The sequence below is a fragment of the Heterodontus francisci genome, chromosome 25 (assembly GCF_036365525.1).
Source record: "Heterodontus francisci isolate sHetFra1 chromosome 25, sHetFra1.hap1, whole genome shotgun sequence".
NCBI classification, from domain to species: Eukaryota; Metazoa; Chordata; class Chondrichthyes; order Heterodontiformes; family Heterodontidae; genus Heterodontus; species Heterodontus francisci.
The window spans coordinates 36306769-36334008 of record NC_090395.1 but is presented as its reverse complement, the minus strand read 5'-3'; the positions used below and the strand labels follow the sequence as shown (position 1 = coordinate 36334008).

The following is a 27240-nucleotide window of genomic DNA, read 5'->3' as shown; positions in this document are numbered from 1 at the left end:
GTCCCACTCTGCTTTTCTGTTTTACACGACTCTTCTGAAGTACGATCTGTTTCACCCTATAAAAATCTTCTGATTTGGAGATCACTGCCCTTTTGTCGGTTGCCTGTCTTCAGATACATATTACAAGCAGGTGGAGAAGTCCACAGATAGAGACCAACATGGGTTAAATTGTCTTGTGACAACAGCAGTGTGAGAAATAGTCCGTCTTCCTATTGCTGATTCTTCTACTGCTTCAGCTCAATGACCACAATAACAATCCTCTCTTCAAGTTTCATGGTTTATTGGATGAATTTGCACTCCTGACACAGTATGAATCCACAGAGGTCATCCGCTAAATTCCATATACCGCCCGGTGACATGGTGTAGCTAGGACTACTTTGTCAACAAAGGTAATTCACTTTGGCATTGCATACTATTTTACTTACTAGCTCGCTAATACAATTGTGCTGCTCGCCATTGATTAGATTAGATTAGATTAGAGATACAGCACTGAAACAGGCCCTTCGGCCCACCGAGTCTGTGCCGAACATCAACCACCCATTTATACTAATCCTACACTAATCCCATATTCCTACCAAACATCCCCACCCGTCCCTATATTTCCCTACCACCTACCTACACTAGTGACAATTTATAATGGCCAATTTACCTATCAACCTGCAAGTCTTTTGGCTTGTGGGAGGAAACCGGAGCACCCGGAGAAAACCCACGCAGACACAGGGAGAACTTGCAAACTCCACACAGGCAGTACCCGGAATCGAACCCGGGTCCCTGGAGCTGTGAGGCTGCGGTGCTAACCACTGCGCCACTTGATGTTTGTATGCTTAGCTACTTAATTGATAGGGAGAAATGAGTTTTAAATCAGACTGTGGTTTGATGGCTTTAGGTTGGCTATACACTTTATATACAGATGAACTGCCCCCGTGTCCATGGCTGAGTCAATAATTTTGCCAAATGTCCGTGGTACAACATGTCGGTGCCTATCCCTGCCTTTAAGCCTGGTGTCATTCTGATGACTCTGCGATGCAGTTCTTTTTCTGTAACACTACAAACTAGAATGGCGTCAGAGGCATCCAAGACTCTGATGGGCCCCTCTCCTTTTCCAGAAATCTTGATAAATGGAGTATTCAAAACAACCTTGTCAAGTATATGTCTTCTTATCCCAAAATCATTACATTTATTCCCCACCACCATTTTCTCCTCTCCTCCTTTGAAAGTGCTGACACATTGACCAAACGGTTATTATTCATGTGTGAGCCTTGTCAGAGTGTTTACTAGATACTGAATGGCTAAAAGCATCATAACAGAGTCTGATCTTTACCAGTCTTCAACAGACAGACGCACACATTTCCAGTCCAGCAGGATTGGCTGGAATGCAATGATAAGTGCAAATCCTGATTAAGTATTTATCACCACCCTAGCCCAGTAGCACTGTCAATTGTAAAACCACTGCCCCATCTGGCACCCCACCCCCCAACACACTACCACCTCAGCTGAGAGCATACCTGGGACCTTATTGATCAAAACGTCTACCCATTTACCGACTGGGAGTGGTTGCACATATATTTTTAATTCCACTCGTAAGGCAGATCATAATTCACAAAGCCTCATTCCTCATGTTACCAGATCAGCTATAATCCAGGAAATAAAAATCTCACTTCACGAAGAGTCATGAGTACCTTCCAACAACACAGTTCACTGTACAATTATTAATGCTGAGCCCAAAATGATAGATAGATACATGTTGAGACTTACACTTGCAATCCCGTTGGTTCTTTGTAAGTTCAAATCCGGGCCTACACTCACAGGCAATTCCTCCCTTTGGAGTTTCCCGACAGATGTGAGCACATCCATGGTTTTTATTCATACAGTTCATTCCTTCTGCAAAGAACCATCAATAAGAGAAAGTGTCCATTAAATAACAGTAAATCATTACAATACAGCATAAAGATTACATCTAAGAATCAAAACTGAGCAGAGCGATGATGATTCCTATAGTTCGATATCAATCAATGTACAAATTCCTTTGATTCCATTTTCAAAACTTTTTTTTTGTCTTTTTCCCACTAGTGTCTTTCCACTAATCACCCCTTCCCCAGAAGACCCTGAGTCTTGCTGTGACAGGATTCCATGAGCGTTGGACATTCCTCAACGCGGGGGCATGGTCTCAAGATCAGGAGCCGATCATTTAGGACTGAGATGAGGAGAAATTTCTTCACTCAGAGTTGTGAATCTATGGAATTCTCTACCCCAGATGGTTGTGGATGCTCCATCATTGAATATATTTAAGGCTGAGATAGACAGCTTTTTGGTCTCTCAGGGAATCAAGGGATATGGGGATCAGGCGGAAAAGTGCAGGTGAAGCTCAATATCAGCCATGATCATACTGAATGGTGGAGCTGGCTCGATGGGGCATATGATGTCCTCCTGATCCTATTCCCTATGTTCTTATGTTCTTAATGTCTTGCCCAAATGGCCATTTTTTATGTGTGAGCTGTGAAAGTGAGTATCAGCAAACTGTTCAATTTTGTGTGCATGTGTCTTCATGTGTATGTGCATGCAGTAATCACAGTCCAGCTTATTTCTCTCCTCTTCCAAGATCCACATGAGCATTTCTAGCAGAGTTTAATGGATAGTGATTGGGAGCAGGAATCCTGAATGATTTCAACCACATCTCCCACCACCCCCACAACTGCCTTGCCGAGTAACCCAGAGGCACCTCAACAGCCATACCAGCTAAGATCATATAACTCAACATAGACTGGGAGCTAAAATAAAAACAAGAAATGCTGGGAATACTCAGCAGGTCTGGCAGCATCTGTGGAGAGAGAAGCAGAGTTAACATTTCAGGTCAGTGACCCTTCATCAGACTGTGAGTTTCGTAATCAGACTGACTCAACTACTCTTTGATAAACCCGGTGAGCCATTACAGAGCCCAGTATGTACAAATTGGGGCGGCACAGTGGCGCAGTGGTTAGCACTGCAGCCTCACAGCTCCAGTGACCCGGGTTCAATTCTGGGTACTGTCTGTGCGGAGTTTGCAAGTTCTCCCTGTGACCACGTGGGTTTTCGCCGGGTGTTCTGGTTTCCTCCCACAGCCAAAGACTTGCAGGTTGATAGGTAAATTGGCCATTGTAAATTGCCCCTAGGTAGGTGGTCGGGAATATGGGATTACTGCAGGGTTAGTATAAATGGGTGGTTGTTGGTCGGCACAGACTCGGTGGGCCAAAGGGCCTGTTTCAGTGCTGTATCTCTGAATAAAATAAAAAATAAATTATTCAAGAAAAAAGATTTTATTGAGCCCTTGTCCAGTGTGAAGGTGTGATTTTTATTTTAATTTTGCAGATTGACCACTCAACTTTTCCACCCCCAATCCTATCTCAAGGTGAACCTATGGTAGGCCTCACTGTACTACATGCTCTCCTGGAAACACAGCTTAGATGTAGCAGGGCCACAAACAAGCACTCTGAAATAACAGCAACACAGGGAAGGTAGTAGGGATCAAACTGTTTTTGAAAAAAATTATAAAGATAAATAATTATATATCTCAAGATCTGTCAGTTGCAGATTCATAACATTATCTTGTTGTGCAGTAACAGACATAAAAACAAAGCTCCTTTAAGGTAGGAACCTAAAAAAATGTTAAGCATTGCATTAAGAAAAAACAGAAATAACACTGGGTGCTGACGTTAAACTCCTATTTTCTGTTATATTACAAGACAAGGGGAAAAGTCAATTATCAGTCAGAAGGGGTACGGGAATCTATAAATTCCTGGTCTTCTCTTATTTACCTTGAACTCCACTTCGTTTTCCTGTAGCTGCACCAAAGACATTCTGTAGGTTTCTGTTAATGAATACTTAAGGTAATTGAGAATCTTGTTAACATTGGCTCCTTTATACCAATAGCTACCATGACACCAGTGTGTTGATGAAATTGTCAGACATGAGAAGAGAAACTTTAAACAAAAAATATCAAAAATCTGAAAACAATTAATTCCAAAGTAAAGTTAAAAAGAATACAGCTTTTGGACAGAGTTTTAGATGTTTTTCCAAAGGAACTGTTTTCTTGGTTAAACATTACCCCTTACGGGCCTCTGCAGCCTTAATTAAAAGGTGCAATTTAACATGACTAAGTGACCCCTCTGTGCCTCACAAAGACACCATACAAGGAAGTTCATAGAGAGAGAGGAAGTAAATGGCTCAGATATAGAGATTAAATAATTATCCATATATAATTATTCTTTAAAATCTTTTGTTAAAATGCTTTCTTACAATAAAGAAAAAAGACAAGTTATTTTAAATTTATCTTGATATCCATTTTAAGGATCAGTTTCTTAACTGCAGTGTGATAATTCTAGCATAGAAACCACAAAGATTGGATGGGAGTGAGCAGGGGAGTTTGCCATAGTAACACAATGGGGGGAGGAGGAGGGAGAAGATAACTTTCTTACAAAAGGAAAATGTAGGGAAAAAAATGATGGCTACCAATTCCTTTAAAAAGGAATACAAGGTTAGAATCCTTCACATACCTACTGACTGTATTCAATGTGCCTCAATTAGGCTAAGTTACACTGACGTTGAGCATGGGACAATCCAACTTCCTCTGATGCACAGAAAGGCACTATACACAAACAAAGACCTGCAGGATGTAAATAATTGCCCAGCAGTGATGGTAAGGCAAGAACTGTATCTATAGGTACCTGTCAGTGGCAGTACAGGGAGATGCTAGGTGGGTTAGTACCTGCCAGTGACACCATAGACAGGAACTCAGTGGGTTAGTACCCAGTACTGGTAGCATGCAGTTTTAGGTGTTCAAGTCGATTTTGACTTACATTGGAACATAATATAACATAAGAACTAAGAGCAGGAGTAGGCAATTCAGCCCCTCGGGCCTGCTCCGCCATTCAATACAATCATGGCTGATCTCATCTCGGTCTCAACTCCACTTTCCTGCCAATTCTCCATAACCCTTCAACCCATTACTAATTAAAAATCTGTTCATCTCCTCCTTAAATTTACTCAACGTCCCGGCATCCACCGCACTCTGGGATAGTGAATTCCACAGACTCACGATCGTTTGAGAGAAGTAATTTCTCCTCACCTCTGTTTTAAATCTGCTACCCCTTATCCTAAAACTATGACCTCTCGTTCTAGATTGCCCCACCAGAAGAAACATCCTCTCTATGTCTACTTTGTCAATCCCCTTAATCATCTTACATACCTCAATTAGATCTCCTCTTATTCTTCTAAACTCTAGAGAGTAAAGGCCTAAACTGCTCAATCTCTCTTCATAAGACAAACCCCTCATCTCTGGAATCAATCTAGTGAACCTCCTCTGAACTGCCTCCAATGCAACTGCATCCCTCCTCAAGTAAGGGGAGCAAAACTGAACATAGGAAATAGGAACAGGAGTAGGGCATTCATCCCCTCGAGCCTGTTCCGCCATTCAACTAGATCATGGCTGATCTTCTACCTCAATGCCATTTTCCCGCACTATCCCAGATCCCTTGATATCTTTAATATCTAGAAATCTATCGATCTCTGTCTTGAATATACTCAATGAGCCTCCACAGCCCTCTGGGGTAGTGAATTCCAAATATTCACCACCCTCTGAGTAAAGAAATTCCTCATCATCTCAGTCCTAAATGGCCCAGCCCTTATTCTGAGACTGTGTCCCCTGGTCCTAGACAACCTTAGTCTTTGACAAAAGGATGAGGGGTTGGAAGCCACCATCAAGACTGCCTATTTCCACCAGCATAACAATGCCCACCTCCACTCATACATCATCCCCACTGATGCTCAAACACTTTGCCACATTCAGACACAATTACTTGAATGCCCTCCTTCTTAGCCTCTTAGATTCAAAACTGTATATATTTCAACTTATCCAAAACTCCTCCACCCAAATCCTATCACTGCACCATTCTGCTATTGTTCTTGTGCTTGCCAACCTTCACTGGATTTCTATCTGCTTCCATTTCAAATTCCTCATTTGCAGATCCGCCCAGGGTCTCAGCCCTCCCCACCTCGGCTACCTTATTCAAGCCTGCATTCTTTAGCTGTTCAGCTTCAGGATTTTTACATCCTCCCTTTGATTCATTCCACTTTCAGCTGCAGAGCAGTCAGCAATTTGTCCCTGAGCTCTGGAACATTCTACTTAAGTCCTTCTACCTCGCTATATCTCTGTTTCTCCCCTCCTTTCAAAAGCCTCCTCAAAACCTATCAATCTTGCTTTCAGTCACCTCCCTTATTCCTTCTTCCTCCCATTTCTCAATGTTCACTTATTTTCCCCATGCTTTGGGATGTTTTACTACATTAAAAGTGCTACATAAATGTAAGCCTTTGTTGTTAAACTCTATAGGTAGAAAGCTGTTGTGATCCTAGCAGAGTTATTTTGCCCTTTTTTTTTTAGTATCTGATAAAATCTCAGTCTTAAAGAATTCTTCAGATAAACTTCAGTTCAGTGTATGAGCAGCTGGTACAGATCTGCTTCTACAGACCCAGAGGGCTACAGTAATAAACATTCAAGTCCTAATGTAATTTCTCAACCTCAAGGCATTTCTCTGGGTGATTGCCGCTAACTCCTGCTCTCCAGTTATCTAAACACACAGACATCAAAGGGGATTCCATTAAAGAGGCTATATCCATAGCATGGTGCTTTTTAAAACTCATTCTCTTTTATTTCCTCAGGCTAAATGTAGATCTCACTTTTAAAAGCAATCAGGATTATATTAAATGATGTAGAACTAATAAAACTGCAAAGCCTGGAAATGATAGAATCTTACAGCACAGAAGGAGACCAATCAGCTCTGTGAAGAGCTATCTCTTCAGTTAGTCCCACTCCTCTGCTCTTTCCCCAGAGCTGAACTGAAAACCAAAAATGCTGGGAATGCACAGCAAGTTAATCAGCATTTAAAACAGAGGAAGGTAGGACAGCATTCCTGTGAGAAAAAGATAAGTTAAGAGAGCTGATAAAGGGTCATAGCCAAACTAGTCTCTTTCAGATGCTGATCAACCTGCTGTGTATGAGCAGGAACCTGTGCTAATACACTGACTGACATAAACACTACACAGAATTAAACAGACACCAACAATGCCAGAAATGCATATCAAGTCAGTCAGCAGCTGCAGAGCAAAAAAAACAGGTTAACGATTTTGGATGCTTCTTCAAAACTGAGACTAATTGATGAATAAGCATTTTAAATGTCAGGGGACAGCGGGGGGAAATAAAGGTAATCAGATACAGCTGCCATTGCTGGGGAAATCCTGCTGCTAATCCATGAACCTTTTTAAAGAACACTCTAAAGTTTTAAAAACTACTACAGGATTCTCCCTAAACAAAAGAGGTGACTGACTCAGCCAGCCTTCCTGCTAGTGTCCATGGGGAAGGCCCTGTTATAATTTGAAATGTGTTGTTGCACAGTGAAAACAAACAACTTCTGTGAGTGTCTATTCTCTCGGGATTCTCCATTCTATAGTGTTTGCAGCTAGTGTAAGGATGAAGGCTTCTCCTCTCTCTCTTCCTCCACAACCCATCCCCCTTCAAGAAAAATGGACCTTTCCACACACCCTCACTCCTTCCTTGAAATAATTATTTAAGTAGCTTTATTAACAATACGGAAGGCGGGGCTAAAGTGTGGCGAGTCGAAGAGACTTAGCAGTTGGCAGGAAAAATGACAGAGGCGCAAGGGGAGAGCCAACTGTGTAACAGCCCCGACAATCAAATTTCTCTGCAGCACCTGTGGAAGAGCCTGTCACTCTAGAATTGGCCTTTATAGCCACTCCAGGCGCTGCTCCACACTCCACTGACCACCTCCAGGCGCTTACCCATTGTCTCTCGAGATAAGGAGGCCGAAGAAAGAAGAAATTAACAATACAACAAAGTATAGAATAAAATCAGCCATCAATCTCAGCCCAAAACTGCTCTTTTCCCATCACTAAATCTATCACTGAATCCATCCCATACACTTCATCATTTTTCTATTAAAAACTTCCTGATCTCCAAAGATAATTAAGCAGAACTCCAGAATATTAATCCACCTTCATATCTCCAGCATTCTGTGCTGGCCCATTACCCTCAAGACAAACATTCCAGTCGCACTGAAATCCCAGCTGTATTTCATCATCTTGTTCTACACCTATCCTGATAACCATTAATCCAGAACATACTAAAACTACAATCATTCATGGAGGCTACTGAGAGCCACCTCCCTGCCCTTTGTATCACTTTACTGATGATTGGAAGGAGACTGATATGTCAGTAGTTGGCTGGGTCAGATTTGTGGATAGGCTCTACTCCATACCTGGGCAATTTTGAATTCTTATCCTTTACCTTCTATCTATCTTCTCTCGAGTCCAAATGAGAGCGAATGCATGCACGAGTGGTGTTGCGAACATTTTAGGGGAATGAATATTCAATAAATAGTTAATCTTCTGCTCTAAACCTACAAGAAAACCTGTCACTGTCTGTTTATTTGACAAGTAAAACATGCAGAGGCTAACTCATCATTTTAAACAAAACACAATTGCGGTCAGTTGAGAGGTGAACTGTGGGAACCACCTAGACCCCTTATCATCTGGCTGTAACAGAGTGTTCAGCTCCATTCACAACTCCTCAGATGATAGAACAGTCCATGTCAAACTACAGCAGGACCTGACAACATCTAGGCTTGGGATGACAAGTGACAGGTAGCATTCACTACATAAGTACTAGTTAATGACCATCTCCAATAAAGAAAAAAATCTAATCACCTCCCCCTGCCATTCCACAGCACCACTACTGCTGAGTCACCCACTATTAAAATCTTGGGAGACACCACTAATCAAAAACTTAACTGGATCAGTCACATCAATATTGTAGCTACAAGAGCAGGTCTGAGGCCAGGACAAGTGGCTCACCTCCATGTACAGGCTCAAGTCAGGAATGTGATGGAATGCTCACCTTTTGCCTGGATGGGTACAGCTGCAACAACATTCGAGAAGCTCAATGTCATTCAAGATAGAGCAGTTTACCCAACTGGTGCTCCTGTCACTAGGCTCAATATTCAGTCCTCTATCAATGACAGCATTACAGCCACTGTATGTACAGGATGAAATGCAGCAACTTGATAAGCTTACTTTGGCAGCACCTCCTTCTTCTGCAACTTCTAACACCAAGTACAAGAGCAGCAAGATCATGATAACACCATAGTCTTCTAGATCTCTCCATGTCACACATCATCCTGACTTGGACATATACCATCATTCCTTCATTGTTGCTGTATCAAAATTTAGGAATTCCTTACCCAACACCACAGTGTGCACACCATTAGCACAAGGATTACAAGGGTTCAAGGAGAAGGTTCACAACCAACTTTTCCCATATCCTGAGAACAAATAAACATTTTTAAAAATCCAGGGTGCTGAGTTTTATCAGTTAGTGTCAGCAGCCTTGATACAAGCAGTTTGCATAGTCGTAGGCATGGATTCTATGGGGTCTCAGAATCAGCTGTTTCACTTTTCAACCCAAAGCACCTTTTCACGCCTTTATCGAAATATTAACATCACAATGTATTTCTAGAGCTCATTTATATCACTTCAGTGTTTAATAGAATAAATTAACTTCACATGATGCCATAATAATTGTTTCCACTAACAGGGAAGTGCAATGACAATGGTTTTATAATGTATTTGACACTGCAATATACGACTGTACTGGAGTCAGAGGTGGAACTTTTGGCTTGTAACACTGAGTGAGAGGGAGATACAGGAGCCTTTATTCTTAGCAAAGGGATATCAGCCCTTTGTGCCATAAAGTGAAGACCAAGCAGTGATAAAAATGTAATTTCTCAATGCTGATTTGCTACACATTGTACGGAATACTTACGCATGAATAAACTAGTCATTTTTTTGAAAGAGGTAGATTCCCCCTTTAAAACATTTGTCAATGTTATTTTAAGCCTTGAAAGCTAATTTAATACAACATTTCAAACTCACTGTTTCCACAACAAGATCATGTTACATAATACACATAAAAACTATTTTCAGGCTGACATACATCTCCTTCATAGAGAAGAGTTCAAATGTAAAATTCAACATTATGCCAGTCGTCCATATTTTTTCTTGTACAGATACTAAATAACATTACTATATCAGCAGTGCAGGATTTCAGTGGGAAAAGATGCAGGAATTCAGCAATTGCTCTGATTTAAATAAGAGAAAGAAAATACAAATATTAGAAACATAAACAGAAAATGCTGAAAACACACAGTGGATCAGTTAGCATCTGTGGAGAGAAGAGTCCAGCTAATGCATTGCATGTAACACTTTGTAAAACCTTCTCTGATGTAATCTTTATCTGATTTAACTTTCTAATTACTGGGACGACCATTGATTCTGCAGGATCTGCACTCTCTGGCTTAACATTTAGAGTACTGTACAGTGATGCAACTGCTGCACGTGCTATTTAACCCCGCGAATGCTATTTAACCCTGAATTAACCCTGAGAGTATTGCAATTTCTGATCTAGCCCTGTTTCCCTCCACTCTGTGGATGATACGTTCTTGGCATAATGCCAACGCAGTGCTCCATGATGTCTAGAACTCCTTACAAACATTTGCATACACTTTCATCTGAGCGTACTTGGGAGAAAAAAAATGAAGAATTTCTTCGAAAGTTTACATTAAAATTCCTTGTATGTATAGAAAATACTAAATGTTTACATCATATGCAGTACTGGGATGAAAGGCGGCTCATGGGAAACATGACACAAAAATCTGTCGACAACCAGCAGGAAAGCCACATGTACTGTATGACGAGGAAGAAATAATGAACATACTAATCTGTCTATTCCAGAAATAGGGGGCCGAGAGGTGACTGGGTGTCTTGTTCTTTAATCAGCTTGCAGTCGCCTATTCCAGTATAAACACACTGAAATGTTTCTTATAATCGATAGGTGATAACAATCAGTTAAGGAATGCAAGCTTTTATTGTGCACTGATATCCACTGTCCCAACCAATTAGATTGTCCTTTTATTTCTTCCATCCAGTAATGCTCAGTTATCGGAGCAGGGAATAGAATGTGTATTGATATTGAACTGAAACTTTGTACCAACACTGAGGTACAGGAAGCTCCCAGACTGAGCCCTCTGACCTGGAAGCTGTTTGTATGCCTGACTGCTTGACAGCAAAGAGCACATTTGCTTAGTTCTGAAGTCATTATCATGTGTCACAGACTGGCACACTATCATAAACACTGCAGAAAATGAACACTTTCCCTTGGAAAGTTTCAGTGTCTTCTGGTAGTAGGAGAGAATTCAATGGCTATCTAGCACTTTACCAATTGTAAAAATGTCCTTTGACTTGGGAATGATTTTGGTTGCCCTGCTTTTACTTTTCCATAATTTTTTTGTCTCTTCCCCTTAAGATGCCAACTCATACTGGGATGCAGTTCCACTGGCACCATCAGCTCTCTCGTCAAGTCAATGAGCATTAGCAGGCTATTTTATCATGAAAAGTTCAACATCCATGTGCGTGCACTTTCCAGTAATTTTCTCTCCTTAATTCCCCTCTCCTCCTTTAAGAACCTCCTTAAACTCCACCTCTTTAACCAAGTTTTTGAACATCCCTCCCAATGGCCCCTTCTTTACTTTGGAATCCATCTTTTAGAGTTCACTTCCGGGAAGTACTTTGGGCCATTTTCCACATTAAAGGCACTATACAATATTGATGGTTGTCATTTAACGATTGGAATCAGCATCAGGAACCCCTCCCTAAACCAGGTGATGCTGAGCCAATTGTTCCTTCCCTAGAACTGTTCCAACTAAAATCAGCTAACCCTGTGCAAATTAACAATCAAACCTGGGATCTTGCTGATCTCTTTGGCTCAGTGCAACGTATCCATCGACAGAGATACAGGGAAGCTCATAATCTTGCTTTAAAGCTGTTCTTAAACATTCAGCACATTCAAATACCACTCAATCTATTAGTGAAGTAACAGGATGTACTCATTTTATCCAGAAGGTACCAGTTATGATAGAGGATCTCCAACTGAAATCTTAACCTCTCTTTTCAAATGCATGGATCTGCAAAGTATTTCCAGCATTGTGTCTTTATTTCAAATTTCCATCATCTGTAATATATTTCTATCATCTCTTATATAACTTCATTGCTATTCATGCAAACTAATAGGCTTATTTCTGAGATTTTTGAGAGTTTCCAGAAATTTTACTTACAGCTGCAGGCTCCCTACCTGCCACTGGGGCTGCACTCTGTTCCAGAGTGTTTCCCCCTAAATAGGAAGCCAACTTGGGGTTGGTTCTGTGAGTGGGGGTGAGGAGCTTTGTTCAGGAAACCCAGAAATCAGGCCCCACATGCTGTGGGGGTCAGAGTGGGAGGCAGTCCGATTCCCAATCCTGGGGGAGGGATCCAATACCTTGTGGGGGGGTGGGGGGGGGAGAAAGGGAATCTTATGGAGAAGCATGAAAGAAGGCAAGCTATGTAGGCTGGCACGAAGCATTCCTGCTCTTCTTGGCCCACAAACAGTGCTATAAAGGCACTTACCTTTTCCATGAAGCCTTCCTTGGCTCCTTTCAACCTTTCAAGTTTCCCAAGGCCTGGGAACCCTGGGCAGTCAGGGTTAAACCTGGAATATAGGTTAAATCTGAGGTACATGAGGCCTCATTCTAATATTTACATGGCCTCCTGGGCCAACTCACCTCCTGGGAGTGGGTTGGTTGCCACCCTTACCCATCCCACCTTTGTTAAAACCGGGAGAGGTCAGGTTGGAGTCAGGTTTGTGATTTTTAAAACAATAACATCCAACCCAGAACTAACCCTTACCCCCACCCCATATTTTGTGGTTAAAATTACTCCCTTGATTTTTTGAAAGCAACAAAACCTTTAATAAAAAGTTAAAAGGTAAATATTTAGGCAATATTCTGTGTATGGGAGAAAATCACATTTCAACAATCCTGTACTTTTTTTCTAAAACATGCTTGCTTTCTCTTCTTGATAACATCTCCAAATGCCAAAAGCATCCCATTCAGGATGCTTGAGAAATTTGTGAGGACAGACCAGTCTTAAGAAATGGTGCAGCTGGAGGCCAAACCATCCAGCACACTGCAACATCAAGCTCTTCCATTGTAGGGAATGCAGGTTCATGTGAAGCCAACACCAAGTCATCTTAATTAACACCAAACAGCTATCATTTCACTCTAATATTTCTGTTACACTGCATGGGGTGTAGAAATTCTTATATGTTTATTTATTTAAAAGACATTTTCGGTATGGTGTTTTTGATGTGTGTTTTTATTAATGGTTTAAGAGTTATTTTTGGCAGATTCTCACTTCCTATATAGTTTGTGTTGGGGGGAGGAGGGTGTTTGCATGCTGTTTTTAACTTTTCAAGGAGTTGTGTGGTATTCGGTTAGTGATTCATCTCAAAAATTATTTCAGCTTGTTTGGTTTAAATGTCTTTTTGGAAACAGGTGGTGGAAAATATACCTGGTGTCTCAGTTATTACAGTTTAGAGTTCATTGATTCAAGATGAGTGCACTTTGGAAAAGAAAGAAATAGTCATTTTTGTTCCCTTGCTACTGATTAAGTTCATTAACTTGCTACACTCTATATTAGATGGATAGATATAGGCGATTGAATTTTACAATGTAGTTCTGGAACATAAAGCCTGACCCGTCAAAAGAATCCTACATTTCTCCATCTCTCACGCCTCTCAATCATTCTCCTTCAAGTCACATATCATTCCAAATGGGAAATATATTGCTGTTCCTCCTTTATCGCTGGGTCAAAATCTTGGTAATTCCCAACTTTGCAACATTGTGGGAGGACCATCAGCACATAGAGTGACTGAGGAGGAGGATACAAAAGCAGGGATGTAATGCTGGAACTGTATAAAACACTGGTTAGGCCACAGCTGGAGTATTGCGTACAGTTCTGGTCGCCACATTACAGGAAGGACATAATTGCTCTGGAGAGAGTACAGAGGAGATTTACAAGAATGTTGCCAGGGCTTGAAAGTTGCAGCTATGAGGGAAGATTGGATCGGCTAGGGTTGTTTTCCTTAGAACAGAGGAGGCTGAGGGGTGACTTAATTGAGGTGTACAAAATTATGCGGGGCCTAGATAGAGTAGACAGGAAGGACCTGGTTCCACTAGCGGAGAGGTCAATTACCGGGGGCACAGATTCAAGGTGATTGGTAGAAGAATTAGAGGGGACTTGAGGAAAAACTTTTTCACACAGAGGGTGGTGGGTGTCTGGAATTCACTGCCGGGAACGCTGGTGGAGGCAGAAACCCTCAACTCGTTTAAAAGGTACCTGGACCTGCACCTGAAGTGCTGTAACCTGCAAGGCTACGGAGCAGGTGCTGGAAGGTGGGAATAGATGGGTGGCTAGTTTTTAACAGCTGGTGCAGCCTCGATGGGCTGAATGGCCTCCTTCTGTGCCATAATTTTTCTCTGATTCTATGATTCTAAGTAGGTCCACAACCATCTTGTCGGGGCAACTAGGAATGGATAATAAATTAGGACTTTCCAGAGTCAACCACATCCTTTTATTTTTAAAAAGACCTGAGTATTGAACATACTCATTTTTTTTGCCATGTGGGATTGATGTTCTCCTCTTAGTCACATTTTAAATTTTTCTTTATTAGAATTAAATGTTCAAATTGCCTATAATAAAGCATAATTTTCAATACCTTCCCTATTTGCCTGATACAAAAAGAGAACTGGTTGTTACTGGAAGGAAGACGTTTGGGAGAGACGGAGAAATGATCTTGTTTTTTAAAATGCTGATTTTATCAATGTAAGCAGGTATTTAGATGTACACTGTGCACAACCTCTCGATCAAAGACATCAAACTAGAGAAGTCACATGTCAAGGTTTATGGAGGCCAAGAGGCTGACTTTCTGTTTGGGGTTTGGATATCGTTTTCTGTTCAGTTGGGGTATAAACGGTTTTGAAGAAAGTTGGTGTTTTGCCTGCCAAGGAAAAGAAACCACTCAGCTCACCTCTTTCTCTACCTCTTTGAAGAAACCCTGCAAAGATCCAGTGTGAGACAGCTAAAATCCCTGGTGTTGCATCTCTCCTGAGAAGCTGGAAAAACCTACCAGATTAATTCTCAACACCACCTGAAAGGAACTGCTTCAGAAAAGATCCCAGTGACCCATCTCCGTATACCTGGACGCCAGACCAAAAGGGACAACTGACTTCCTTCCACGTCTTCTCTCTTTTCTTCTAGTATTAGCAAGTATTTGGCCAAAGTATTCCTTTTTTTGTCGTTTTTTGTAACAGACCTCCACAGAGAGCATGTGTGTGTGTGTGTGTGTGTGTGTGTGTGTGTGTGTGTGTGTGTGTGTGTGTGTGTGTGTGTGTGTGTATTTAAAAAGGGAACTTTCATATTTCAATCTGTGTGTTAATGCTTTGCTTCGTTACTGGATAAGACTTGTTTGATAATAAACTGATAATTTTGTTGTTTATTAAAGAAACCTGGTTGGGATATTTTATTCTGGGATAAAGAGTAGAATATATGATTGACTGCATCGGGAACTGGGTAAACATTTAAATATATGGTGTGACCTATGGAGAAGTGGAACTAGGAAAGACAGCGCACTCCGCCCGCCTTGGTCGTAACAATACATTTGATGACCCAGCTTCCACTGCTCTCTGGGGTACAGAATTCAAAGACTAACAAACCTCTGAGAGAATAAATTCCTCCTGATTTTCATCTTAAATGGGAAACCCCTAATTCTGAAATTGTGTCCCCTGGTTCTAGATTCCCCCATGAGGGGAAACATCCTCTTAGCAGCTACCCTGTCAAGCCCCTTCAGAATCTTATATGCTTTAATAAGATCACCTCTCATTCTTCTGAACTCCAATGAGTATAGGCCCAACCTGCTCAACCTTTCCTCATAAGATAACCCCCTCATCCCAGGAATAAACTTAGTGAACCTTCTCTGAACTGCCTCCAATGCAAGCATATTCCTCCTTAAATAAGGTGAACTATATTGCAGTACTCAAGGCATGGTCTCACCAACACCCTGCACAGTTATAGAAAGACTTCCTTACTGTTATACTCCATTCCCCTTGCAAAAAAGGCCAACATTCCACTTGCCTTCCTAATTACTTGCTATGCCTGCATGCTAATTTTTTGTCATTTATGCACGAGGACACCCAGATCCCTCTGTACTGCAGCATTATGTAGTCTCTCTCCATTTAAATAACATTTTGCTTTTCGAACCTTCCTACTAAATTGGACAACCTCACATTTTTCTACATTATACTCCACCGACCAAATTTTTGCCCACTCACTTAACCTATCAATCCCTTTGCAGACTCTCTGGGCTGGATTTTACCTTAGGCGGACGGGAATGCGTCACTGACGTAAAAGTTGGTGGCGAACCCGCTTCCGTCTAGCCCAGGGATCCGTCCTGCATTTTACGGGTCCCCGGGCCTTAATTGTCCCGAGGCGGGATTTCCACCCGCTTGTGGGAGGAAGTCCCGCCTCAGTGAGCTGCCGGCCAATCAGCGGGCGAGCAGCTCTTAGTCCCAGCAGCGCCACCACGAGCAGTGGCCACTGCTGGGACTGCAGCCCAGCAAACGACATGGAGCCAGGAGGGAAGGTAAGTTGGGCATGCCTCACCAGGGAGATCAGTCATGCCCTGGTGAGGGTGCACATTTGAGGAGTGGGGGGGCGTCTTGGGTCCCGGGAGTGGGTTGGGAGGCGGGGGCGGCCCTCAATCGGGCACCCTGTGCCCGACTGCCATGGCAACCCCCCCCCCCCCGGCGCGCAGAAAGGCCGGCAGCTATCACTGGGTGGCCTTTCATGTCCCCAGCATGCCCGCTTGCCATTTAAGGGCCTTGATTGGCTTCGGACGGGCGGGCTGTATTCCCCCCCGCCCAACCGCCGTAAAGTTGACCAGAGGCGGGAGCGGGACGGGTAGGCCTCCCGGAGCTTCCTGCTCAATTTTATGCCGCCTCCATCCGCTCCCACGCCACCATCTGACCCGCTGGGGCAGCGTAAAATTCAGCCCTCTGTGTCCTTCTCACAACTTGCTTTCCCACCTATCTTTGTATCAGCACATTTGGCTACAATGCACACTGTTCCTTCATTCAAGTAATTAACATAGATTTGCTATACCAATATCATGTCATCTCCAAGTAGTCAGCATCTGAAATTATTGCGAAGAATTCCAAAGCCCTAAGCTGCAGAGTTCCTTTTACAGAATGCATTCACCAAATGGAAAACCCCTGAAAGAGAGCCAGGAAAAACATTACACACCCCTTGAGGGCAATAAAAAGGATCAGCAACACAATGGGGGTATGTTGTTGGGATCATTTCTTTTTGAAACCCTCTGCCATTGACCTGTCAAAAAATGCATCTATCAGGCCAGATCAAAGGGCAAAATCACAAACATTAAAGGCAATCTTACATAATGAATGCAATTATTTATAATTTTAAAATTCTTTAATTGGTTCAATATAGACCATTTTGCTCACAGCAAATAAAGTTAAATAGGAAAATCTTATCCTTTAATAGAACCAATTGAAGTGCTTCATTTTTTTGTACGACTGAAGAGTTTTGTATATTAAAATCCAGGGCTCAGCCTCCTACTCACTAACCTCTCCAACATGGCCTCTCCCCTACCTGTCTCTGTAATCTCCTCCAACCCTACAACCTCACAACCAGAATTCTGCACTCTGCCAACTCTAGCCCTTTGTGCATCTCCCCTTTATCCCCATCATTGATAGCTGTGCTTTCAACTGGCTGGCCCAAAGCTCTGGAATTCCCTCCGTTCTGCACCTTCCTCTTTAAAACCTACCTATTTGAGCAAGCTTTTAGTCACCCCTCTTAATACCTGCTTTGACCTCATGTCCAATTTTGTCCCTTTATGCCAGTGTCAAGTGCTTTGGTATGTTTCCCGACATTAAGAAAATGTAAATTATTGTTAATTTTACTATAGTTAATGTAAGTTATTGTTAATTTTACTCTGGCTATTATAACCTTCACTTCATTGCAAATTTTGGTTTCCTACCAACATTCTCCAATTACTAACATTGAAAGCAGAGGTCAAAGGTCATGTGCTCAAAGAAACGGGTGGAGAAGCAGGTTGCCTTGTTGTCCTTTCACTACCGGGTCTGGACATGAAAGTATCTTCGGGTGACTGTCAGGATCTGATATGAAATTAACTTGGGCTGTGTCAACCGAACATCTAGTAATAGTCCAACTGCCCAAAACTACCCATTACTCAACACTAATTGGCAATTTCACTCAGATGCCACTGCCCTAAAATACTAACAAAAGTTCAATGTACTTCTGTGAAGTGTACTTCCTCTCCGTATGTCATTTATTTTAAACAAGGGGTGCCTCCACTGAAATTGGAGAGAGCAATTCAGACGAACACTGATATTGCCCAGTGCAATTTCAGGGTTGGTAAGAATTACAGGGCTGGAATTTAGTGCTGAGGTAGAGCCCCTATCCCCACCCAACCCCAACAGCCTACCTCCGCCAGGCCCTTAATTGGCCTCGGTCGGGGCTTCTGCCCCTCTGAGGCAGAAAGTCATGCCTCCAAGCGCTGCTGGCCAATCAGAGGGCCAGTAGCTCTTTAGTCCCAGCAGCGGCACCGGGAGCAGTGGCCACTGCTGGGACTGCACGCAGCGAGAGGAGCCACAATGGACGCTAGCCTGGGAACAGCTAAGTGGGGATTGGGCCTTGGCCGGGGACAATCGGGCAGGCCCTGGTTGGTGGGTGGGGGGTGGTGCGGGGGAATGGGTTGGAGACCAGGACAGGGGGGCTAGTTTTACAGGGGTGGCCCATGCTGTTGGGGGGCCCTCCATGGGATACAGGTTGCCCGATCAGGAGGCCCTCCCTGCCTACAAGGAGGCCAACAGGTATTACTGGGCAGCCTCCTCAGGTGCTGAAGTGCTCATCCTTCTCTAGTAAAATATCAGTGGTAGCGGGAGGAGACCCTTAAGTGGCAATTAATTGGACAATCAAGGGCCTCATTTGGCCTGGGGCCATTTGCCACCTCCCCTGCCGCTGGTAAAATAGCAGCAGGGGCGGGTAGGTGACGTGTACGGCACCCACCTCCCTCTCACGATTTTACGGCTGATCTTCTACCTCAACTCCACCTTCTTGCAATATCCATTTAATTTCCTTACTACCCAAAATCTATCAATCTCTGTCTTGAACATACTCAATGACTGAGCATCCACAGCTCTCTAGGGTACAGAATTCCAAAGATTCACAAGCCTTTGAATGAAGACATTTCACTTAATTTCGTCCTAAATGGATGACCCCTTATTCTGAATCTGTTACCACTAGGTCTAGATCCCCCAGCCAGGGAAAACATCCTCCAAGCATCTACCTTGTCAAGTCCCTCAAGAATTTTATATGTTTCAATTAGATTGCCTCTCATTCTTCCAAATTCAAAGGAATATAGACCTAGCCTACTCAATCTCTCCTCATAGGACCATCCCAGGAATCAGTTTAGTGAAGCTTTGTTGCACTCCCTCTAAGGCAAGTATATCCTTCTGTAGGTAGGGAAATCATAACTGTACACAATACTCCAGGTGTGGTCTCACCAAGGCTCTATATAATTGTAGTAAGACTTCTTTACTCATATGCTTCAATCCCTTTGTAATAAAAGCTAACATACCATCTGCCTTCTTCATTGTTTGTTGCATGTTAAATTTCTGTGATTCAGGTACACGGACACCCAGATTCCTGTGAATACCAACATTTCCCAGTGTTTCACCATTAAAAAAAAATTCTGCTTTTCTATTTTTCCTACAAGGTAGACTTTGTAACTTAGTGACACCTCAAACCACCTTGTTTCTCCTGCACTTTCTGATGTTGCCTTAATGCTGGCCTGTTGCCATACTGCCTCCATCACAAGTTCCTTCTTGAAATCTACCCTCCTTGTAACCTATAACTGAAAGTAGTAGAGTGTGTCATAAGACAGGATGTCACAACACAGGAAGCTGTTTTTAAATCGTGATTGATGTTACCTGCAGCGAGCGCCAGTAATAAACCTAATTCAAAAAAGCAGAATGTTCCAAGTCATTGTAGCAATTATTAAGGGAGTCAGTTTCAAATAATTTGAAACAGAACGTCCAAGCAACCATGCCAGCAAACTAAAAACAGGTGCGTGCGGTCATCAGTGGCAACAATAATCAGAACTGGGGGACTCCATACTGTGCCTTATTCTACCACACCAATACATGGTATGAAAGCATCCCACAAAATTTACTGGACAACAAATCTTTCAAACTGAATTTCTTCGATATAATCATCATTCCCATTGCAGTAAGATGTGGGTTTATTCAAGATCCTGACTCAATTTACACAGGAGGAGAACGCTGAGCTCAATCTCACCCGCCCAGCAAGATATATAACTCTTAGTGTTGATCTGTTGTCATGCACACCCAAACTCAGTAACCAGTCTACATAATCAATCAGTGACAGCTCCAGTGGTAAACGTGGCTGCAGCCAGCATAACTGACACAAATATAGTCTGGGGGAATTGACCTGCCCAGTGTAGACAATGGGGGTATTTGTAACTTTCAGTGATGGCATTAAACGGGTAATGAAAAGGGAAATCGTGTGGGCTTTGTAACAGGCCTCTACTCATAAGAATCTATTTAATATTTCAGATTTTTCTTTCGTCACTTATGTCAGTGAAAAAGTTGAGCTGAACACAAAACAGCGGAAATCCATTTTAAACTTTCACCGACTTCACATAAAGTAAATGGAGGAAGGTTTATGCAATTGTGTTTTTTCAAGAAAAGTTGAAAGAACATACTTTCATCAAATAAAATAAAAGGCTGGATATTCTTATGTAAATACTCCTTTGTAAAGCATTGGTTGAACCACTTGTGAAATGTGGAATGAGCCTTGCAATACAATTCCAGATGTCAAAGCAAAAATTAGTCTGTCTCTGCACATGTTCTCAAGGTAAGCCAGGCCTAAATAGTAAGAAAATTATGAGTTTTGATGAACCTTTCTAAAACACTAGTTTGGCCTCAAGTGGAGTATTGTGTCCAATTCTGGGCACTGCACTTTAGAAAGGATGTGAAAGTTATAGAGAGGGTTCAGAGAAGATTTATGACAATGGTTCCAGGGATGAGGAACTTCAGTTATGTGGATAGATTGGAGAAGCTGGGACTGTTCTCCTTTGAGAAGAGAAGGTTGAGAGGAGATTTGATAGAGGTGTTCAAAATCATTAGTGGTCCAGATAGAGTAGAAAGAGGGAAACTGTTCCCACTGGCAGAAGGGTCGAGAACCAGAAGACACCGATTTAAAGTGATTGGCAAAAGAACCAAAGGTAGCATGAGGAAAATCTTTTTTGCGCAGTATGTGGTTACGATCTGAAATGCACTGCCTGAAAGAGTGGTGGAGGCAGATTCAATCGTGGCTTTCAAAAAGGAATTAGATAAGCACAGGGTGGCACAGTGGTGCAGTGGTTAGCACTGCAGCCTCATAGCTCCAGCGACCCAGGTTCAGTTCAGGGTACTGGCTGTGCGGAGTTTGCAAGTTCTCCCTGTGACCGCATGGGTTTCTGCCAGGTGCTCCGGTTTCCTCCCACGGCCAAAGACTTGCAGGTTGTTAGGTAAATTGGCCACTGTAAATTGCCCCTAGTGTAGGTAGGCGGTAGGAGAATGGTGGGATGTGGTAGGGAATACGGGATTAATGTAGGATTAGCATAAATGGGTGGTTGTTGATTGGCACAGACTTGGTGGGCCAAAGGGCCTGTTTCAGTGCTGTATCTCTCTATGACACAATGAAGGAAAGAAAATTGCAGGGTTACAGGGAAAGGGCTGGGGAGTAAGACTAGCTAAATTTTTCATGCAGAGAGCTGGCATGGGCTGGACAGGCTGAATGGCCTCCTTCTGTGCTGTAAACATTCTATTTGAGCATGAATTAGCTTTTGGGATCATTGAGAAAATTCAGAAATTGACAAAACTGAATCCAGCTCAGCCTGTCCCTCTAAATAAACTGAACGATCTTCCACGGACTCAGTGAGTAAATGAGCTGTACAGAGTAAAGGCCTGCTACCCGACCCGAACCCGACGGGACCTGACGACATGTCGTCGGGTTCAGGTTGGGTCGGGTCGTTCTTCCGGATCCGGCTTTCGGGCTCAGTTCGGGTCAGGCCGGGTCCAGGTAGGGCACACACAGTATTAATTAGACTTGAAAGGTTGTTTAAAAAGATGAAGATTAGAGCCATGAAGTCAGTAATTGATTGGTCATGAGTTAAACAGAAACCTATGGAGTTGTGCCCAGACAGGTTGTGCCACAGTATCTGTATTGCTTAAAATAAACACAGCAATTGCCTGAAGGCTCAGAAAATATTATACATTAGCTAGACTCCTGTTTTACAGGTTGAAATACTTGCCGCAAGTTTATCCAATGAGCAGCTGAGATGCAGAGACCAGGAAGGTCCTGAGTAATTAATTATAATAAAATATACAGTGTTTATATAAAAAATATAAAATGATCACTGTCAAGACTCTAGTCCACACACATACTGTACTGTACATGTGATAACTGATAAATGGCCATGTGGCCAAAGTACAATGAAGCACCCAGCACCCGGGGAATCATAACCGGCAGGTAGTCCACATCTTTGTGTGTCAGTGGAGAAAGAATATTGGAAAAAAGAAATAAAATGACTTTGCACATTTGCAGAGTATCAGGGGCATTGCTACTATGAAGCAATGTGGGACGTTTTCTAAATTAATGGCACATAACTTACGAAATACATATCTGACTTAAGATTTTATTTAAAAAGAATTAAAAAAATTAGAGACACTTTGTACAACCATTGTAGTCAATTCTGTTAAAAGGGAAGGGTATTCTATCACACAGCAGCTTCAGAGTTTACCTAAAAATGAATTATATCATGGGTGCACTTTCTTTTAGTCTTTCCGCATCCTTATCCCTTTGGCTTTGTTTAAATCTCATGATGCATGTTAAAAAGCAAGAGAGTGTGAAAGAGAATGTTGCCCAAGTTCATTTTTTTGGTTACTTTTTAAACAGATCTATTGAAAGGAGACTGTTTCCTGAAGATAGCTTGCAGAAGGGAAGTTTCAGATAAATATTTATTTAACGGTGGAAGTTTTTAGGTTAGAGCAAAGTGTGTAACCTCCATTGCTTGAGCTGCCATTTATAATTTAAAATCTTTCACCTTTTAATGACCTCACAAAACCCAGTAAAACAACAGGCTTTTAAACAGCGGGTTTGCCCATCCGGGCCCTTTTTAAAAGCCAGTTACAAAGATTATTAACTTTAACATCCTTTTTTCCTCCTCTGTCCATCTGTGTTTTTTGGGGGATTTTTTTCCCCTTTAACAGTGAGTAGTGAGATTACCACCAGAATTAGGCTGGGGGAGAAATCGAGCCAGGCAGTGCACAGGAGCTGAATGAACTCATAATTAAAACAACACAATCGCTGATGTGACCCTGGGTTAATGGCTGTACCTCCACTCATGGCTCGCTGTCAAACTATTTCCATAAAGATCTGAAATGTGCAACAGAGCAGCAATCAATCTGAAAAATGCTGAATACTCTGGTAATAAACTGAAGAAAAGGCTCCCTCAGAGCACAAGAAAATAAGAAAGACAACAGCAAGGAAAGGCTACCTGGCAAATCAAGACGGCTCCTTCCACAGACCAAGTATAATCTACCCATCATAAATAAAAACAAATGAGAGCATGAAATGAGAATGGAGAATGTGGCGCACTGAGCAGAATCCATGGAGTCCAACAACTGCTCAGTGTTCAAGCTATAGCAACAATTGTACAAAAGGTTTATTGCTTATACTTGTGGCCCTTGGCTGGTTGTTGGTGTCTCGTGGGAACAGGGCAGAACCGGATTGATGGCGTGCAATGGGGGGGATGTACTGAGTGTTGGGGCCTGACCTCAGTCACCGAGTGTTTAACCGTATGGAGTCTCAACTGTTCGGGACGCGGGGAGTTGACTGTATTTTGAAAACTAGATACAATTTGTTTGTTGAAAATGTTGTTGGTGTTGCATGTTAAGAGAATGGCAATCTATTGAGCGAGTTAATGCTGATATTAATGACAATTTAATCCAATTTCTCATCTCAAACACACATTATCAGACTCTGGCAATAACTAATCCTCACTCCACATGAATGGCAGCAGATTCTGATGCAATCAAATCTCTCTAAAACACATCTTCGACATAAGATGAACAACAGTGATGATACATTCCAAATGCTATCCCATCCCCCACAAAATTACTCACCTAGTCTGTCAATAAAAAACATTAAGTAGCAGAAATAGTAGGTCAGTACATAAGAACATACAAATGTAAAAAAATAGGAGGCGTAGACTATATGGCCTTCGAGCCTGCTTCACCATTCAGTATGATCATGGCTGATCTTCTGTCTCAACTCCACTTTCCGGCCCACTCACCATATCCCTTGATTCCCTGAAGGACCAAAAATCTATTTATCAATCTATAAATCAACGATGGAGCATCCACAACCTTCTGGGGTAGAGAATTCCAAAGATTCACAATCCTTTGAGTGAAGAAATTTCTCCTCATCTCAGTGCTTAAATGATCAACCCCTTATCCTGAAACTGTGCCCCCGTGTTCTAGATTCCCCAACCAGGCAAACAACTTCTCAGTGTCTACCCTTTCAAGTCCCTTCAAAACCTTGTATGTTTCAATGAGATCACCGCTCATTCTTTTCAACCAGGGTTGTCCAACATATGGTCCACGGGCCAGGATCCGGCCCGCCAAAGGTTTCCATCTGGCCCGCGGATGTAAATTATACCGGGGCAGTTCCTCATCCTCACCAGGGTTCCGTGACTGGAGATGAGGAATTTCCCACTGGCTTCTTCTTCCAGTCCGGCTTTGAAACAAAGTCGCAAGTCAGTTTTACAACTGACCGGTGCTGGGAGCGGGAACAGTGGTTTCTGAACTTCGGACAGATTCAGGGTTTTCTGGGGGGGGGGGCTTTTCAAAAAGAAGTTGGAACCCGCCAGAAATCCCCGAATCTGTCCAGAGTTGGGAAACCGCTATTCCCAATTTCAGCATCTGTCAGCTGTGAAACTGAGTTGCGACTTTTTTAAAAAAAACTGATCATCTGCTGAGCGTTCCTGCTCTCTGCAACTGTCAGAGAGAGAGAGCGAGAGAGAGAGAGAGAGAGAGAGAACAGAGAGAGAGAGAGAGAACAGAGAGAGAGCAAGAGAGATGGGGAAGAGAGAGCGAGAGAGAGGGGGAAGAGAGAGAGAGGGGGAAGAGAGAGGGACAAACAGAGAGAAAGAGAGGGGGGGAAACAGAGAGAGAGTGAGAGAGAGGGGCAGAGAGAGAGAGAAAGAGAGGGACAGAGAGGGGGGGCACAGAGAGAGAGAGCAAAGAGAGAGAGAAAGAGAGGGACGGGGGCAGAAAGAGAGAGAAAGAAGGGGAGAGAGAGAGGGGCACAGAGAGGGGGAGGACAGAGAGAGAGATAGAGAGAGAGGGACAGAGAGGGAGAAGGGGGACAGAGAGAGGAGGGGTACAGAAAGGGGGGCAGAGAGAGAGAAAGAGGGAGGACAGAGAGCGGAACGACAGGGAGCGGGGACGACTCAGGGAGCTGGGAGGGAAGAGAGCTGGGAGGGAAGAGAGCTGGGACGACACAGAGAGCTGGGACGACACAGAGAGCTGGGACGACACAGAGAGCTGGGACGACACAGAGAGGGGGGACGACACAGAGAGGGGGGACGACACAGAGAGGGGGGACGACACAGAGAGGGGGGACGACACAGAGAGGGGGGACGACACAGAGAGGGGGGACGACACAGAGAGGGGGGACGACACAGAGAGGGGGGACGACACAGAGAGGGGGGACGACACAGAGAGGGGGGAGACACAGAGAGGGGGGAGACACAGAAAAAGAGAGAGACGGAGCGAGAGTGATCAAGATTACTCCTGACAGATGGACATCTCTCCGCAATACTCTGCATCACTACAAGTGTGTGGGCAAACATTGACTACTTGTGCAAGCAAAAAAATGCCAGGTATCTCACTAAATTAGTGTCCAATATCGTGACCAGAAAGTAAGTCAATAAATTAATCTTCTTATTTGTAGCTTCTTCACAAAAATGCACATTTGTTGTTGCTTTGATGAATAGTAAGAGACATTTTTAGTTTAGTTTTTTAGTTTAGAGATACAGCACTGAAACAGGCCCTTCAGCCCACCGAGTCTGTGACGACCAGCAACCACCCATTTATACTAATCCTACACTAATTCCATATTCCTACCACACCCCCACCTGTCCCTATATTTCCCTACCACCTACCTATACTAGGGGCAATTTATAATGGCCAATTTACCTATCAACCTGCAAGTCTTTGGCATGTGGGAGGAAACCGGAGCACCCGGAGGAAACCCACACAGACACAGGGAGAACTTGCAAACTCCACACAGGCAGTACCCAGAATTGAACCCGGGTTGCTGGAGCTGTGAGGCTGCGGTGCTAACCACTGCGCCACTGTGCCGAATGCCTTTATCTTTCCGAAATTGTCTCACCGGCCCCCCATGTAGGACAAAATTGTAATGTGGCCCCCCCACGCGAAAAGGTTTGACAACCCTATTCTAATCTCCAGAGTGTATAGGTGTAATTTACTCAGCCTTTCATCCCAGGAACAAATCTAGTGAACCTTCGTTGTACTGCCTCCAAGACAAGCATATCCTTCCTTAAATGTGGAGACTAAAACTGCACACAGTACTCCAGGTATGGTTTCTCCAAAGCCCTGTATAATTGTAGCAAGACTTCCTTATTCTTGTAGTCCAATTGTTTGCAATAAAGGCTAACATACCATTTGACTTCCTAGTTGCATGCTTTATCTGCATGTTAACTTTGCTTTCCTTGTACAATTACACCCAAGTCTCTCTGAACATCAACATTTAAAAATTTCATGCCTTTTAAAAAATATTCTGCTTTTCTATTCTTACTACCAAATAACCTCACATTTCCCCACATTATATTCCATCTGCCAACTTGTTGCCCACTCACTTAATCTGTTTATGTCTCTTTGCAGCCTTTTTGTGGCCTCCTCACTGTGTATATTCCCACCTAGCTTTGTATCATCAGCAAACTTGAATGCATTACTCTCAGTCTCTTCATCTAAGTTGTTAATATAGATTGCAAATAGCTGAGGCCCCAGCACTGATCCTTGCGGCACTCCACTAGTTACAGTCTGTGAACTTGAAAATGTCCTGGTTATCCCGACACTC

General features: G+C 42.9%; 1 protein-coding gene across 2 annotated transcripts in view; it reads right to left on the bottom strand.

Annotated features, from left to right (window-relative positions):
* LOC137383822 (signal peptide, CUB and EGF-like domain-containing protein 3) overlaps positions 1–27240 on the bottom strand; it is a 424809-nt gene that overhangs the window by 146989 nt on the left and 250580 nt on the right. Inside the window, exons 1-2 of one of the 2 annotated variants that reach the window (XM_068057092.1) lie at positions 3792–3897; positions 1756–1881 (exon numbers count right to left, since the gene is read on the bottom strand). In XM_068057092.1, the coding sequence (XP_067913193.1) occupies positions 1756–1876 (121 nt within the window). In that variant the 5' untranslated portion in view covers positions 1877–1881; positions 3792–3897. Of the gene's footprint in view, positions 1–1755; positions 1882–3791; positions 3898–27240 lie in introns of those variants that run through there. The other variant, XM_068057091.1, reaches the window with a different exon arrangement.